At 41.9% G+C, this 15,619-nt stretch overlaps 1 protein-coding gene across 3 annotated transcripts in view; it reads right to left on the bottom strand.

The window, feature by feature from the left end:
* Positions 1-15,388, bottom strand: part of LOC144593596 (uridine-cytidine kinase-like 1) — a 55,463-nt gene extending 40,075 nt beyond the window's left edge. For 2 of the 3 annotated variants that reach the window (XM_078399414.1, XM_078399412.1), the window contains exons 1-5: positions 15,294-15,388; positions 12,854-13,053; positions 7,560-7,666; positions 4,673-4,843; positions 1,279-1,350 (exon numbers count right to left, since the gene is read on the bottom strand). In XM_078399414.1, coding sequence (XP_078255540.1) covers positions 1,279-1,350; positions 4,673-4,843; positions 7,560-7,666; positions 12,854-13,053; positions 15,294-15,364 — 621 coding nt within the window. In that variant the 5' untranslated portion in view covers positions 15,365-15,388. The remainder of the gene's footprint in view (positions 1-1,278; positions 1,351-4,672; positions 4,844-7,559; positions 7,667-12,853; positions 13,054-15,293) is intronic. The other variant, XM_078399415.1, reaches the window with a different exon arrangement.
* Between the last annotated feature and the right edge of the window lie 231 nt (positions 15,389-15,619).

Here is a 15,619-nt window from a genome sequence, read left to right as displayed (position 1 = left end):
TGGGAAGAAGGCAGGAGAATGGGGTTAGGAGGGAGAGATAGATCAGCCATGATTGAATGACAGAGTAGACTTGACGGGCCAAATGGCCTAATTCTACTATTCCTTATGACCTAACTAATGTCTAAGTTAATTGGGCCAGTTTGGACCCTATCTTTAGAGGAATGACTACAGGGGATGATGGGATATATTAGCTTTACCTGTTTTTTAAATTGAGATTGTTTAATGGTTTTTAATGTTTTTTAAAGTTAAAGATGTGTTTTATGTAAAATTTTGAGTACGAGTACCAGTAGCCTTTTTTCGTTTTAACATCTCACAGAATTGAATTATATAGTTTAATTGTAGTCAAACTTACTTTTCTACCATTTTACACCAGAGCTTGATCTTATTGCAAAGCTACCAGTTCTTACATAGAAACATAGAAAATAGGTGCAGGAGTAGGCCATTCGGCCCTTCGAGCCTGCACCGCCATTCAATATGATCATGGCTGATCATCCAGCTCAGTAGCCTGTACCTGCCTTCTCTCCATACCCCCTGATCCCTTTAGCAAAAAGGGCCACATCTAACTCCCTCTTAAATATAGCCAATGAACTGGCCTCAACTACCTTCTGTGGCAGAGAATTCCACAGACTCACCACTCTCTGTGTGATGAAATGTTTTCTCATCTCGGTCCTAAAAGACTTCCCCCTTATCCTTAAGCTGTGACCCCTGGTTCTGGACTCCCCCAACATCGGGAATAATCTTCCCGCATCTAGCCTCTCCAACCCCTTAAGAATTTTATATGTTTCTATAAGATCCCCCCTCAGTCTTCTAAATTCCAGCGAGTACAAGCCCAGTCTATCCAGTCTTTCCTCATATGTAAGTCCCGCCATCCCAGGGACATAAGAGATAAATATGCTGTTACATGGGGCTTTGACACAGCCAAAAGAGTTGGCCTTATTCACCAAGTTCCCACATATTGAACTGAGCACAATTGCTTCATATGTTCACATTATTAAAGTCAGCCTACTGCTGCAGCTGAAAGTTGACACGTTAGTTTGCAATGAATTTTTTGAGTTTTAGTTCAAACATTACACGTGCATCAAACAATGCATTGAAGAGAGAGCTAGATAGAGCTCTTAAGGATAGTGGAGTCAGGGGGTATGGGGAGAAGGCAGGACCGGGGTACTGATTGAGAATGATCAGCCATGATCACTTTGAATGGTGGCGCTGGCTCGAAGGGCCGAATGGCCTACTCCTGCGTCTATTGTCTATTACAGCAAAAAGAAAATCATTGTGTACCTTTAGAAGCTCCTTGTTAGCAAATGCAAGAATTCCTTCAAAGATCACAACATTTGCTCCATAGACAGTTTTCTGTAAAAAAAAAAAAAACAGATATGTTGCAGTCATCAATTAGTTTCAAAGCTATAGAGAATGCCATTTTTGAGGTATCTATTTTGGTTTAAAAAAACTGGGTCATAATCTGATGAAGGAAGAGTGTTTGGAATATCAACTTTAAAATTCCAGTGTGCCTCTCCCCAGGGTGACTACAGCAGAGGTTAGATCTGCACACATCTCTGCAACTGGATCCTCGACTTCCTGACCAACAGACCCCAATCAGTGAGGATAGGGGTCAAATCATCCTCCGCGATAATCCTCAACACGGGGGCTCCGCAAAGATGCGTTGTCAGCCCCCTTATTTACTCCTTGTACACACGGAGCCATGTACAAATCTAATTCAATTTTCAAATTTGCAGATGACACCACCATTGTGGGCTAGACATCAAATAATGATGAGATGGATTACAAGAAGGAGACCAAGAACCTTGTGTCCTGGTGTCGAGATAACAACCTTTCTCTCAATGTCAGCAAGACAAAGGAGAGAGTGATCGACTTCAGGAAGCATACCCCAGTTTGCATTGATGGTGCCGAAGTAGGGATGGTTGAAAACTTCAAATTCCTAGGAGTCAATATCACCAACAACTACAGGACTATCGATATTGAAGCAATGATCAAGAAAGCACACCAATGCCTCTACTTCCTTAGAAGGCTTAGGAAGTTTGGCATGTCTCTTACAACTCTCACCACCTTTTACAGATGCACCATGGAAAGCATTTTATCAGGATGCATCACAGCTTGGTCTGGGAACAACACCATCCAAGACCGGAAGGAATTGCAGCAAATTGTGAATGCAGCCCAGACCATCACACAAACCAAACTCCCTTCTATTGACTCCATTTATACCTCATGCTGCCTCAGCAAAGCAAGCAGCATAATCAAGGACGAGTCGCACCCTGTCCACTCCCTCTTCTCCCCTCTCCCATCAGGCATAGAACTGTGAAAACACACACCACCAGATTCGAGGACAGTTTTTTCCCAGCTGTTATCAGGCAACTGAATCATCCGACCATAACCAGAGAGCAGTGCTGAACTACTGTTTACCTCTTTGATGACCCTCCGACTATCCTTGATCAGACTTTATAAGAAAATAACTGCAGATGCTGGTACAAATCGATTTATTCACAAAATGCTGGAGTAACTCAGCAGGTCAGGCAGCATCTCGGGAGATTTTGCTGGCTTAACCTTGCAATAAACGTTATTGCCTTATCATGTATCCATACACTGTAAATGGATAGATTGTAAGCATGTATTGTCTTTCTGCTGACAAAAGCTTTTCACTGTACCTCATTACAGGTGACAATAGACTAAACTAAACAAAACAAAATTAACGATTGTTTGGGAACTAACAACCTAAAGAAAACATGCTATCAAGTTTCAGGATTTTCTAAATCAACAAAAAGTTGAAATATATGATTCTCATCAAAAAACTTGCTGTTCCAAAGATTCACCATTGCTCTTAATGGCACAGTGAAATACTCTAGAATCAGACTGAAATTTCATCTCATTGAAATTATTCTCCATGGCTCGGAGTGCAAATTCGATGATACATTCAGAGCATTGCACCTAGGCATGTTAATATCACTTACAGGAGGTTCACCCAAGTGTCAATTAATTCATCAGCCTGCAAAGTGTAAAACTTAAAGATGTTCTCCTTTCACTCTTGCAACAGAGATTTGTTGGGGATAGTGCACCAAAATCTGTCTTGGTTCCATGTGTTATTTTACATAAGAATTCATTTAGAAAAACACTATTGAAAATCCTTTGGGCATTTTTTATTCTGTGAGTGCAATATCCGACCATCCGATTTTGATAAGCAAGCAGAGTACAATTGATAAATTTATACATTTGGAGAATAAAGTCCGGCATTTCCAGCAACATCTACATCCGGTGAAAAAAATGTGTTATGAAAACAGAATTTTATTTACTCAGTCACTCCAAATTAAAATTCAGAAACTTCAGTGAAATTTGCATCAACACTGAAATATCAATTTAAGTGCATCTGGCAATATCATGGTTGTTTTTTATTTTACACAGACAATTTTGAACAAGGGAAAAAAATCACAGCACAATTTTTTATTATATAATCCGAGGGCTACTGCCACCCTCAGTCCTCATTAATTAAAAAATTCAGACAATAGCAATTTTCAATCACAAATCCGTATCCAACTTTCTCAAGATTTCTGTTTTGGCCGTGGAGCATCAAATTTAAATGCAAAACTTTTCAAAAAGCAGGCAAAACAACTCATTTCCATACAGGGAAAAATAGCCAGAAGCTAAAAATAATAGTGAATGTCTGCTCATGTTGATAGGCGGTAATTGGAAATCTTCAGTTATATTGTGTTTCCGCAGCCAGGTGAGAAAGGCCATCAATGTTGCTATAGCGCTATTATAAAAAGCATCAAAAATCAGGTGCCAATGATTAACCATTTGAGCCTCATTAACCTCATATTCTACTTATAGACACAAAATGTTGGAGTAACTCAGCAGGTCAGGCAGCATCTCAGGAGAGAAGGAATGGGTGATGTTTCGGGTTGAGACCCTTCTTCAGACTCATTCCTTCTCCCAATTCCTTCACTCCTGAGATGCTGCCTGACCCACTGAGTTACTCCAGCATTTTGTGTCTATAATAAACCAGCATCTGCAGTTATTTTCCTAGTCATATTCTACTTGGGTAGCTACAACCTAATGGTATGGACATTGAATTCTTCAATTTTAAGTAACTAACCTCAAACCAATCCCCTCCCCCCACTCCCCCAAACACAGAGAAGTCTTACTAATATCAATCAGGACATTGCTGGTACCATGCCTGGAGTGCTGTGCATAGTTATTTTCTTAACATTAAGCAGAGATATACAAGCATTGCTGACAGTTCAGTGAGAATTGCTTAGTTGGTTCCCGAGATTAAGGGATTATATTACAAGAAAAACCTTGTAGGCTGGACCTATACTCAATGGATAAATGAGAGATGATTTTACAGAAACACTGAAGATACAAAGCAGACTTGACAGGGAAGGTACTGAGAGGATGTTTCTTCTTCATGTGTGGAATGTAGAATTAAGGAGTTGGTTTAAAATACGTGGTAACTCTTTTTAAACAGATGAGATGGCATTTCTGCTCCACAGGTTGTGAGTTATTTAAAGTCTTCACCCAAAGAGCTGTGGAGGCTGGAAAATGGAACTGCGGCCAATATCAGATCAGATCTTATTGAATGGTGGAACAGACTCAAGTGCCCAATCAGCTATTGCTGCTCTAATTTATTTCTATAAAATAAGGAAAGTCGACTCTTAAAGCCTACCCAGTCCTTTCTTCGACTGTGTGTGGTGAAGTCGTAAACTGGAACCTTCACACTCTTGCCTTTCTTCAGCTTCCTCAGTGTATGTATGATTAGGTCAAAATCAAAGGCATCAGGGTGGTCAAAATTATATTCATTTTTGGCAGCTAGCTCTTGTTCCTCCTTGTTCAATACCTGTCAATGAAAAGAAAATAATTAAGCCATTACCAAATACGTCATAAAATCAGGGCCTTAGTCCTTATTTACATATTAACAAACCACAGACAAATGAAGCACACATCGAGAAAGTAATTGATTATTTCAAGTTAATTAAAACCATTATTGATATAAGGATTTCAGAGAAACATTAAACGTCAAAAATAAGATTCGTATGATTTTATGTTGAATAGGTGAGCAAAAAAGTAATAGAATAATTTGGAAGCCAAAGATTGTTGGAATATAAAATAAGTCAAAATAATATAAAATAATTGTCAGAAGTGATATTTTTAAGTCAAATATATAAATTAATTGAGCAATAAAGCTCGGGAACAGGAAATTACAAATTATTATACATATTAAACATGGCAAAAAATCGTTGATCTTACAGATCATGAGAAAAAATATTGTTATTCTTAAGACTTTAACTGGATCACACCTGACCACCACACCGCAGCGATCAAGGTGGGAGCTGACCTTGGAAATCTAAATTAAGGCAAGATTAGGAAGGTTGTTTAGTTACAGAAAGAAACAGACATAATATAGGAAAAGAACACACGAACATAAGTAGTAGCAGTCTTGAACCTTCTCCACCATTCAGAAATATTATGGTGCATTCAATCTTGAATTCAACTGCATTTTCCTGTCTGCTCCCCATGACTTTCAACTTGCCCATCACCTGCAGATACCTAAGGTATCACAAAATGCTGGAGTAACTCAGCGGGTCAGGCAGCATCTCAGGAGAGAAGGAATGGGTGACGTTTTGGGTCAAGACCCTTCAGACTGAGGTCAGGAGAGGGGGGGGACAAAGATAGGATGTAGTGGGAGACAAGAAGACATTGGGAAAACTGGGAAGGGGGAGGGGAAAGGGAGGGACAGAGGAACTATCTGAAGTTGGAGAAATCAATGTTCATACCGCTGGGGTATAAGCTGCCCAAGCGAAATATGAGATGCTGTTCCTCCAATTTGCGGCGGGCCTCACTATGACAGTGGAGGAGACCCATGACAGAGAGGTCAGACAGGGAGTGGGAGTTGAAGTGCTGTGCCACCGGGAGATCGGGTGGTTAAGGCGGACAGAGCGAAGGTGTTGAGCTAAACAATCGCAGAGCCTGCGTTTGGTCTCGCCGATGTAGAGACGTTAACATCTGGAACAGCGGATACAATAGATGAGGTTGGAGGAGGTGCAGGTGAACCTCTGCCTCACCTGGAAAAACTCTTTGGGTCCTTGGATGGAGTCGAGGGGGGAGGTAAAGGGACAGGTATTACATCTCCTGCAGTTGCAGGGGAAAGTACCTGGGGAGGGGGTGGTTTGGATGGGAAGGGACAAGTGGAGTTACGGAGGGAATGGTCTCTGCGGAAAGCAGAAAGGGGCGGAGATGGGAAGATGTGGCCTGCAGTGGGATCCCGTTGGAGGTGACGGAAATGTTGGAGGATAATTTGTTGTATACGCTGGCTGATAGGGTGGAAGGCGAGGACAAGGGGGACTCTATCCTTAGATCCAGAAACGGTAGGGAGATGTCAGAGATGGTCCAAGTATATTTAAGAGCAGGATGGAAATTAGTGGTGAAATTTATGGTCAGTGAGTTCTGCATGGGTACAAGAGGTAGCACCAATGCAGTCATCAATGTAGCAGAGGTAGAGTTCGGGGATGGGGCCAGTGTACGCCTGGAACACGGATTGTTCGACATACCCGACAAAGAGGCAGGCATAGCTAGGGCCCATGCTAGTGCCCATCGCTACGCCTCAGATTTGGAGTGATCCAGAAATGGTAGGGAGATGTCGGAGATGGTCCAAGTATATTTAAGAGCAGGGTGGAAATTAGTGGTGAAATTTATGAAGTCAGTGAGTTCTGCATGGGTAGAAGAGGTCGCACCAATGCAGTCGTCAATGTAGCGGAGGAAAAGTTCGGGGATGGGGCCAACGTACGCCTGGAACAGGGAATCCAGAAATAGCAGGGAGGTGTCGGAGACCAGAAACTGTAGGGAGATGTTAGAGATCCAGGTACCTTTGATTTGAACCAGCATCTGCAGATTTTCCTACACTCCTATGCAGATTTATCTATCTCAGCTTCAACAGTTCTATGTGGATGGGAATACTCTCATCAGCTCTATTATAAAAGAAAAATCTCCAACTTTATTAAATTACCTTCAAAAAATTAAACCCACTAAAATGTTTATCCTAATGACTAGTTAAAAAAATAGAACATACCAAAAGTTAGTAAATAGTTAATTCAGATAAATGCTTCAAACACAAGACAGTGGATTAAGTCACCATATAAACCCAATGCAATAAAAGTTTAAGAAAAAAAAATGTTTTTGGAAGAAAGAGATGGACGAGGATACAGCCCAAATTGAAATCAATGCATAATGACATTTGCTGAATAACAATTCATTTCTTATCGTATTAAATAATGAAATGAAGGAACATCAAATAACAATATCACAAAAGGAACAGTTTTAACTAATCACTAGTTGTTCCATCAAAAATAGGTCCAAAATTAGTAGATGTCAAAGGTGATGAGAAAGCATGAGAATAGGGTTAGGATGGAGAAATAGATCAGCCATGATTGAATGGTGGAATAGACGATGGGCCGAATGGCCTAATTCTACTATCACTTATGATCTTATGAAAATTCTGTACCGAAATACCACATGATAACTTTATTAAGCATCCAATACAAACAATGCTATTCTACCTTATAAAAAGAATCCATAGAAAGCAGAACCACCCAAGGAACATCTAAAGCCTCAATAATCTTGTTAGCCACTGTGGTTTTGCCAGAACAACTTCCTCCACACAAACCTGCAAAAATAAAAGCATTGACATGACTTGAAGTGTACAGGAAGGACATAATACCTTTCCTTGATATCACAAAGTAATTATAATGTTTATTTTTAAATTGTTCAAAATTACTTTTTCAATTGTTTATCAAATTCAATATTCCTATATTTTTTAAATTTTAAATCCTAAATTGTATTGGCATTAAGGATGTATCACAATAACTCCACTAGATCAAAACAATACATAATTTGTCTCAGACTGAGGCAATCAATTCTGGTTTATCATTCTTAAGAGACTACGTAGAAATCATTTGGACAATTAGTTTGAAGAGCATTTGTATTTATATGAAGGGCTGTATTTACTATGGAGAATCATCATTGTCAATTGTATTCCAAGAGAAAATTCCAGACCCAGTTCGAGATCAGAATAACCACATGGACACCTGTCGATTGCAGCATGGTTTGCATGCCATAACGGATTACAATGTCAGGCAGTGTAAATGGGCAATAACGCAACCCTCCCAGGTAAGTTCATTGCATTATTATGCTCAATTTGATCAGATGGGCAACAAAATTCTGCCACCCTCCCAAATAGCCTTTGGCGTACCTGTACTCACAGTCAACATCGCAGACATCGGCAAGGCCTTCCTTAGAGCAAATCTGTGGAAAGCAATTGGCCTGGATGGAGTCCCCGATCGTGTCCTCATTGGCGGACCCGTTGGCAGGAATATTTGCAATCATCTTTAACCTCTCTCTACTCTATTCAGAGGTTCCCGCTTGTTTTAAGAGGACTACTATCATCCCAGTTCCAAAGAAAGGTAAGGCAGCCTGTTTTAATGTCTATCGACCAGTGGCTCTGACATCTGCCATCATGAAGTACTTTGAGAGACAGGTTGTGGCACACATCAACGCCAGTTTCCCAGACAACCTTGATCCATTGCAATTTGCCTACTGTCGCAACTGTTCAAACTCATCCCTGGAACATTTGGATAACAAGGACATCTACTTGTTGACTATAGTATTGCTTTCAACCATAATTCCAAACAAACTCGTCTCCAAACTCCTGGACATAGGAGCTGAGAATAATCAGGAGGATGTTCATTCGCCTCTGCAACTGAATACTTGACTTACGATACGATAGAACTTTATTTATCCCAGGAGAGAAATTGATCTGCCAACAATCATAAAAACATAAAATACATGAAACATGAAATTAAAGTGACAAGTGGAAAAGATTGGTGATGTGTAAAGATTGGGGGGGAGGGGGGTGAGGGGAGTCAGTCTCAGTCTACCCCACGACAGGAGGGGGAGGAGTTGTACAGTTTGATAACCACAGGGAAGAAGGATCTCCTATGGCATTCTGTCCTGCATCTTGGTGGAACCAGTCTGTTGCTGAAGGTACTCCTCAGATTGACCAGTGTGTCATGGAGGGGGTGAGCTGTATTGTCCAGGATGCTCCGCAGTTTGAGGAGCATCCTCCCCTCTCCCATCAAGTAGAATCTGTAAAAGCTAGAAAGCCCATTCCATCAGATTCAAGAACATCTTCTTCCCTGCTGTGATAAGACTCTTGAACGTGCCTCATATAAGCCAAGGAAGTATTCCCAATCTTTCAATCTATCCTGTTGCAGTCTTGGCACTTTGCAACTGTAACTGCACTATATTCTGGACTCTGTTTCCTTTCTCTTTTGCACCACCTATTATACCTATGTATGTTTCTGTTTGATTATGGATATTTTATCTGGATAGCACACAAAACAAGATTTTTCACTGTATCTCAGTATACATGACAATAATATCAATAAACCTATCAAAAGATAATCTAGAATTCTGAACCATAATTTGTAATCAATCAAAATACTGGCAGCAACGTGCATTTAACTCTCTTCCAAGACTTCCTATTATTCTTTTTTTACACCTGGCAAAGTACATAAAAATAATTATTTCTTTCCACCCAAACTAAATGAAGGTTCAGCCCATTGAAATTCTTAAAAATAAACAGTGCAGCTCTGAGTGTTGAGTGCGTATGGACCCACTTCTTGATTTTTGAGGCCAAAATTTAAACGCTACCAGTTACAAACAAGTTCAACTTACTTGTACAGGAATACTTCCTTTGATCTGTGTGTTTTCAGCTACTAATAATACCTCTCTGCACACCATGTGGTTTATATGGGCTTTAGCAAGATTTTTAACAAAGTTCTATACAGTAGAACCAGTACTACTGGTTCTGGCCCATGGCAAACCTTGCTTGGCATTAGAAAGCAGAAGGGACTGGTCAAGGGGTGTTTTTCTGACTGCAAGTGTGTAACCCTGGATCGGTGCTGGACTGTAATTATTCATCATAAATGACTTGTAACTGAACTCATTAGCAAGTTTGTTGATGATGCAAAAATTGGTGGTATAATAGATAGCAAAGATTGTGAAAGGATGCAGAGGGACATAGATCATTTAGAAAGTAGCATGGAGTGTGGTAGATGGAATTTAATTCAGGCAAGTGTGAAGTAATGCATGTTGGGGTACCAAACACTAAATAAATGGCAGGATTCTCAGGAGTGTTGATGTACATAGCTCTTGGAAAATAGCGATACAGGTGGATAAGGTAATGACAAAGATATTCAGCATGCCTGTTTTCACCGGCCAAGGCATTGAGTACAAGAGTTGGGATGTTATGTTCCAACTGTGCAAAAGATTGGCCACTGTAATGTATAGTTCTGGTCACCATACAACAGGATGTGGTGGCATAAGAACCCTGAATAGATCCACCATGATGTTATCTGGAATGAAGGGGTTTTTTTTGTGAAGGGAGATTGGATAAGTTCAGTTTATTCTCACTGGAACAAGGGAACTGAAAGGTGACCTTAGAGGTTTATAAAATTATGAGGGTCATCGATAGGGTAGATAGTCCAAGTCTTTTTTTCTGGAGTAGAGTCTAAAACTTGAGAATATACATTTAAAGTGAGAGGAGAGAAATTTAAATAGATCTGAGGGGCAGGTTTTTCCAAAGACTGTGGTGTGTATGAGAAACGAGTTGCAGGGAAAGTGGTAGGAGCAGATACAAAAAGTATTTGAATTGTCTCTCCCAGCTCCCCAAATTCAGCCGTCCTGCCTGAAGGTTTCTCCATCTATCGTAAGGACCGTACGCAGGCATCTGGGAAAGGGAGAGGCGGGGGCATCTGCCTCATGGTCAACTCTTCGTGGTGCTCAGACGTGGCAGTTCTGTCTAACTCCTGCTCTCCGCACCTGGAGGTGAAGTGCCGCCCCTTCTACCGCCCGAGAGAATTCACCCCCATCATCCTGACCGCAGTCTACATCCCACCCCAGGCAGACATCCGTCTAGCATTGGAGGAGCTGCACGCCGTGGTCAACAAGCACCAGACAGCAAACCCCCAGGCGTTTACCACCATAGCCGGGGACTTCAACAAAGCCAACGTAAAAAAATCATTCCCAAACTACCACCAACATGTCACCTGCCGCACCAGAGGATTAAACACCCTTGACCACTGCAAAATGACCATCAAGGATGCCTATCACTCTATCCCTCACCCTCACTTCGGGAAATCCGACTATTCAGTGGTGCTGCTTCTTCCTGCATACAGGCAACAACTGAAGAGCGCACCCTCAGAGGTGAGGACTGCACAGAGCTGGTCTGGGGAGGCAGAGGAACAACTATAGGACTGCTTGGAGACAGTAGACTGGGCAATGTTCAAGGACTCGTCAACAGACCTGAACGAATACTCCAGTCGTTACAGACTTCGAAAGGAAATGTGTGGAGGACTGAGTTCCTACAAAAACCTTCCGAGTGTTTCCTAACCAGAAGCCTTGTATGAACCAGGAGATCCGCATTCTTCTGAGGACCAGATCCTGGGCATTCAAGTCTGGTGACACAAAGGTCCAGAAGAAGTCCAGATACGACCTTGACAAGGCTATCAAAAAGGCCAAAAGGGACATCCGCTCAAAGCTGGAGTTTGGGTGGATGTTCAGCAACTGTGACAGGCTTTGAATGCCATCACCTCCAACAAGGCGAAACCAGGAGGCAGCTCAAGACACAGCGAATCATTACTCCCTGACAAGCTCAATGTGTTCTACGCACGCTTTGATAGGGAGAACACTGATGTGCCTTCCCAAGTCCCCATACGCACTGATGGTATTACAGTCACAGTCACAAAGGCCGACGTCAGAAGATCCTTCAGGGGGGTGAACCATCAGAAAGCGCCTGGACCTGATGGTATACCCGGTCGAGTTCTCAAAACCTGTGCAGACCAACTGGCTGGGGTTTTTGCGGATATTTTCAGTCTCTCACTACTGAGGTCGGAGGTTTCCACCTGCTTTAAGAGGGCATCAATAAGACCGGTGCCCAAGAGTGCCCAAGGTGAGGTGCCTCAACGACTATCGTCCAGTGGCACTAACGTCTGTGGTGATGAAGTGCTTTGAGAGGTTGGTTATGGTGGATATCAACCCCTACCTCAACAAGAACCTCGACCCACTACAGTTTCCCTACCGTCGCAACAGGTCAACAGAGGATGCGATCTCACTGGCTCTCCACTAAAAGTCTAAAGCAATGTCAGCCTTCACTTTGATGAAATGCAAAGGAATAGTACTTTAGGTGGAGTTGAATAAAAGTCTGGTTAGACTACATATTGTTTATTAGGTGCTACATTTCAAAAAAAATATATTGCTCTTGGAAGGGACAGAGCAAAGATTCACCCAAATGACATGAGGGCAGAATGTTCAATTAAAGAGAGTATGTTGCATAGTACCGATTTGTATTTTTTTTTAACCATAGTACATTAAGAGATTGAGGTACCTGCTGAGTTTTGGACAATTATTCAAGTACATTGGGGTGATGACAAATCTATTTTCCCCAAATGGGGATGCTCAAAAGAAGTAATCTTAAAAAATGGGGTTGGGCCATTTGAGGTGATGTCAGGAAGCATTTCTTCACTCACAGGTTGCAGAAATCTTGATCTCCTTCCCTCCCCCACCCCAGACAATGGAAAATAACAAAATCTATCTATTTCAGATTTTGACAAGAGGATTAGGGATACAAAAATAAGATGGATGGTTGGATACAGGTAGGCCATGATTTAACTAATCAGTAAAATAGCCTATCCCCGTATTTTGTAGCATTGCAAATTACCGTTACGAAGTTATATGCACACATCACTCGCTATATGCTTGTCATTAGGGAAGGTTAAAATCTATTGTTATTCACCAATAACAAAGGCTTCTTTAAATGGAGTTCCTGATTCAGTGTACCAGGGAGGTCGTCCTGCAGTGTAGATGGTGCGCTTGCTGGTCCTCAGAAGTGGTGGTTCAGACTTGCTTTGGCTTGTTGTTCGTTTCCGCGGAGAAAGAGATGGAGTTAACGGTAGTCGGGAGAACAAACAATCCAAGGAATCCTCTCCGCTGCCACTAGGATAGAATATGTACTATATTAGGTAGATGTTTTCTTAAAAATTGTCCAAATGTAAAGTCACAAAATATTTTACATTTTTTGATCTAACTAACTGCATCATCATGTTAGCATTTTTTTTTTTTTAACTCTACATACTACTTGAGCCTGAGAGTTCATTGATACAATACACAACTAGGGATGAAATGAACGAATATGCTCCCATCTTTGTATACCATGTTATTTTGCTGACATCTATCAGAGTCAGTGGGTTCTTTTGAAAAAAAACACTCCCAATATTTTCCCCTCTAATAAGAACACAAAAAATAGGAACAGTAAGCCAAATAACATCTCACACCAAACTATCATTTAAAAAAAATCATGCCTATCTTTTACCTCAGTGCCACTTTACTAAATTACATAACAATTCCAAGATATTCAGATTACAATAGCAAGGGTAATGTCAAAGTATTTTTTTAAATCTCCAGCTGCTGGAAACTTGAAACAAAAACAGGAAATGCTGGGTACACTCATCAGGCAAGGCGACATCTTAACTACTCAAGAGTGAACCCTATTAGATATCTCTGAAGCTGTAATGCCTATAGATCATAAGAGACAGGAGTAGAATTAGGCCATTCGGCCCATCAAGTCTATTCCGCCATTCAATGAAGCGTGTGCAGACTCCAACAGCATCCTCCAAGCCTGTGATCTAGACAACCAAGAAGGATAGGTGCTGCAGGCAATCGGGACCCTTCCCTTTCTTTGTGAAATCTCAGGTCACCCACATCCTGCAAAGCCTTGCAGCTTCACTTTGAAGCCACATTGTCATCCTGACTTTGAATATATTTGCGATGCTTCATTGATCCCAGGTCAAAATCCTGGAATTTCCTCATCAATAACATTGTGAAAATCCTCTCAACCGAAGGATTTCAGCTCCAGAAGAAGGTTCCTCCACACCAACTACGGAGCGATGGTAACAATAGCCTGACTAGCCGCTAATTGACCAAATTATTCATCTCTTTTTTCCCAAAATGTGGTTATAAAATTTCAAAGGCTCCAGTCCTCTGACAAAGTAAAGCATTAATCAATCTGTCAACTTGAAGAATTCAAGGGATGTCAGAATACATGGGCGGCACACTGGTAGAGCTGCTGCCACATACTGTCACGAGACCCGGGTTCGATCCCGATTTTGTGCACTGTCTGTGAGGAATTTGCACATTCTCTCTACGACCACGCAGGTTTCCGCCAGGTGCTCTAGTTTCCACCCACATCCCAAAGACGTGTGGGTTTATAGGCCAATTGGCCTCTGCAAATTGTCCCTCGTGTGTCGGGAATGGATAAGAGAGTGGGATAACATCGAACTAGTGTGAACAAGTGATCAATGGACTTAGTGGGCTGAAGGGGCGGATCCATGCGGCAACTCGAAACTAAACATGTCTCTTATTCAGAGAATAATATTGTTAATTTAATGGAGTTTGTATTGATATTCATTATCAAGTCAGTTTTCTTAAAAACGAAAATAATGTGCAGAAAGGTGTTCAACGTTGTGTGGCCAATTCCTGCAAGAGGCGTCATTTCAAATTCATATTGGAAAAAACTTTCCAATATTTTATTGTTGACATCACATTTTGCACATCATCGCTTTTAAAAGAAAACCGTGTAACCCATGTGCATCATGTTTTACGTTTATTCTGACGAACTTAACTTTTGATTGACCGAAATATTGTTTGGCCTGTCCAGGTAGGCAGGTAGGTGTAATTGACAAAAGGCCAGGAGAATGAAGTAAATGTAAACTCAATCAAAAACAACAGCAATAGCAGGACAAAATGTGTAGGAAAGAAATGCAGATGCTGGTTTAAATCGAAGGTAGACACAAAATGTTGGAGTAACTCAGAATTAGCAATCAGAATCAGAACTGGAGCAGTAGCAGGAAGGGCCTTTGGTGGTGATCAGGTTTACTCAACTCAAAATACTTTGCAGTAACGGAGAGCGGGCGGAAGGTGCAACACGCGCTCGCTCTCTCCGAGCGAGGCCACGTGCACACTCACTGTCGTGGGAAGAGCGAGACCCTGATCCGGGCTGCCCCGGGTAACGGGCTGGTCCATGGCAACGGCTGAGTCCAGGCCTGCTCCTTCCTCCACGCACAACCTTATCCACCCCGGCCCCTCTGTCAAGCCCAGCGGATTTCCAGGACTCCGGCAACGCTTGTGAATGAATCCACGCCTCCTCCCCAATGGGCCGCCGCGCTGTTTGTTAGTACCTGTCTGACCTGGAGATGGTCCTTTCCTGCTCCTCTCCCATGATGGCGATCTGATCCACGGTCCCAGCCATTGCTCCGCACCCTCCCTCCCTCCCTCCGTGTCTGTGCAAGGCGCGCGTAAAGTGAGTGACGCGGGGACGCACGTACCTTCGGCGCCAATGATCAAGTCGATTTGTAATTCTCGTTGGGTTTTAACCAGGGATGGACTGTGCAGGTGATTGTAGATTCTTACATTATTAATTAACACCGAAGGAATACATCGGGGCCCATCAAATACTTGTTGTCTCTGCAAGAACAATCCAGTCGCCGCCCCCTCATAACCGCAT

This window comes from Rhinoraja longicauda, chromosome 5, assembly GCF_053455715.1.
Source record: "Rhinoraja longicauda isolate Sanriku21f chromosome 5, sRhiLon1.1, whole genome shotgun sequence".
Classification (NCBI taxonomy): Eukaryota; Metazoa; Chordata; class Chondrichthyes; order Rajiformes; family Arhynchobatidae; genus Rhinoraja; species Rhinoraja longicauda.
Note: the sequence above shows the minus strand (reverse complement) of the source record. Positions and strands in the feature narration are given on the sequence as shown.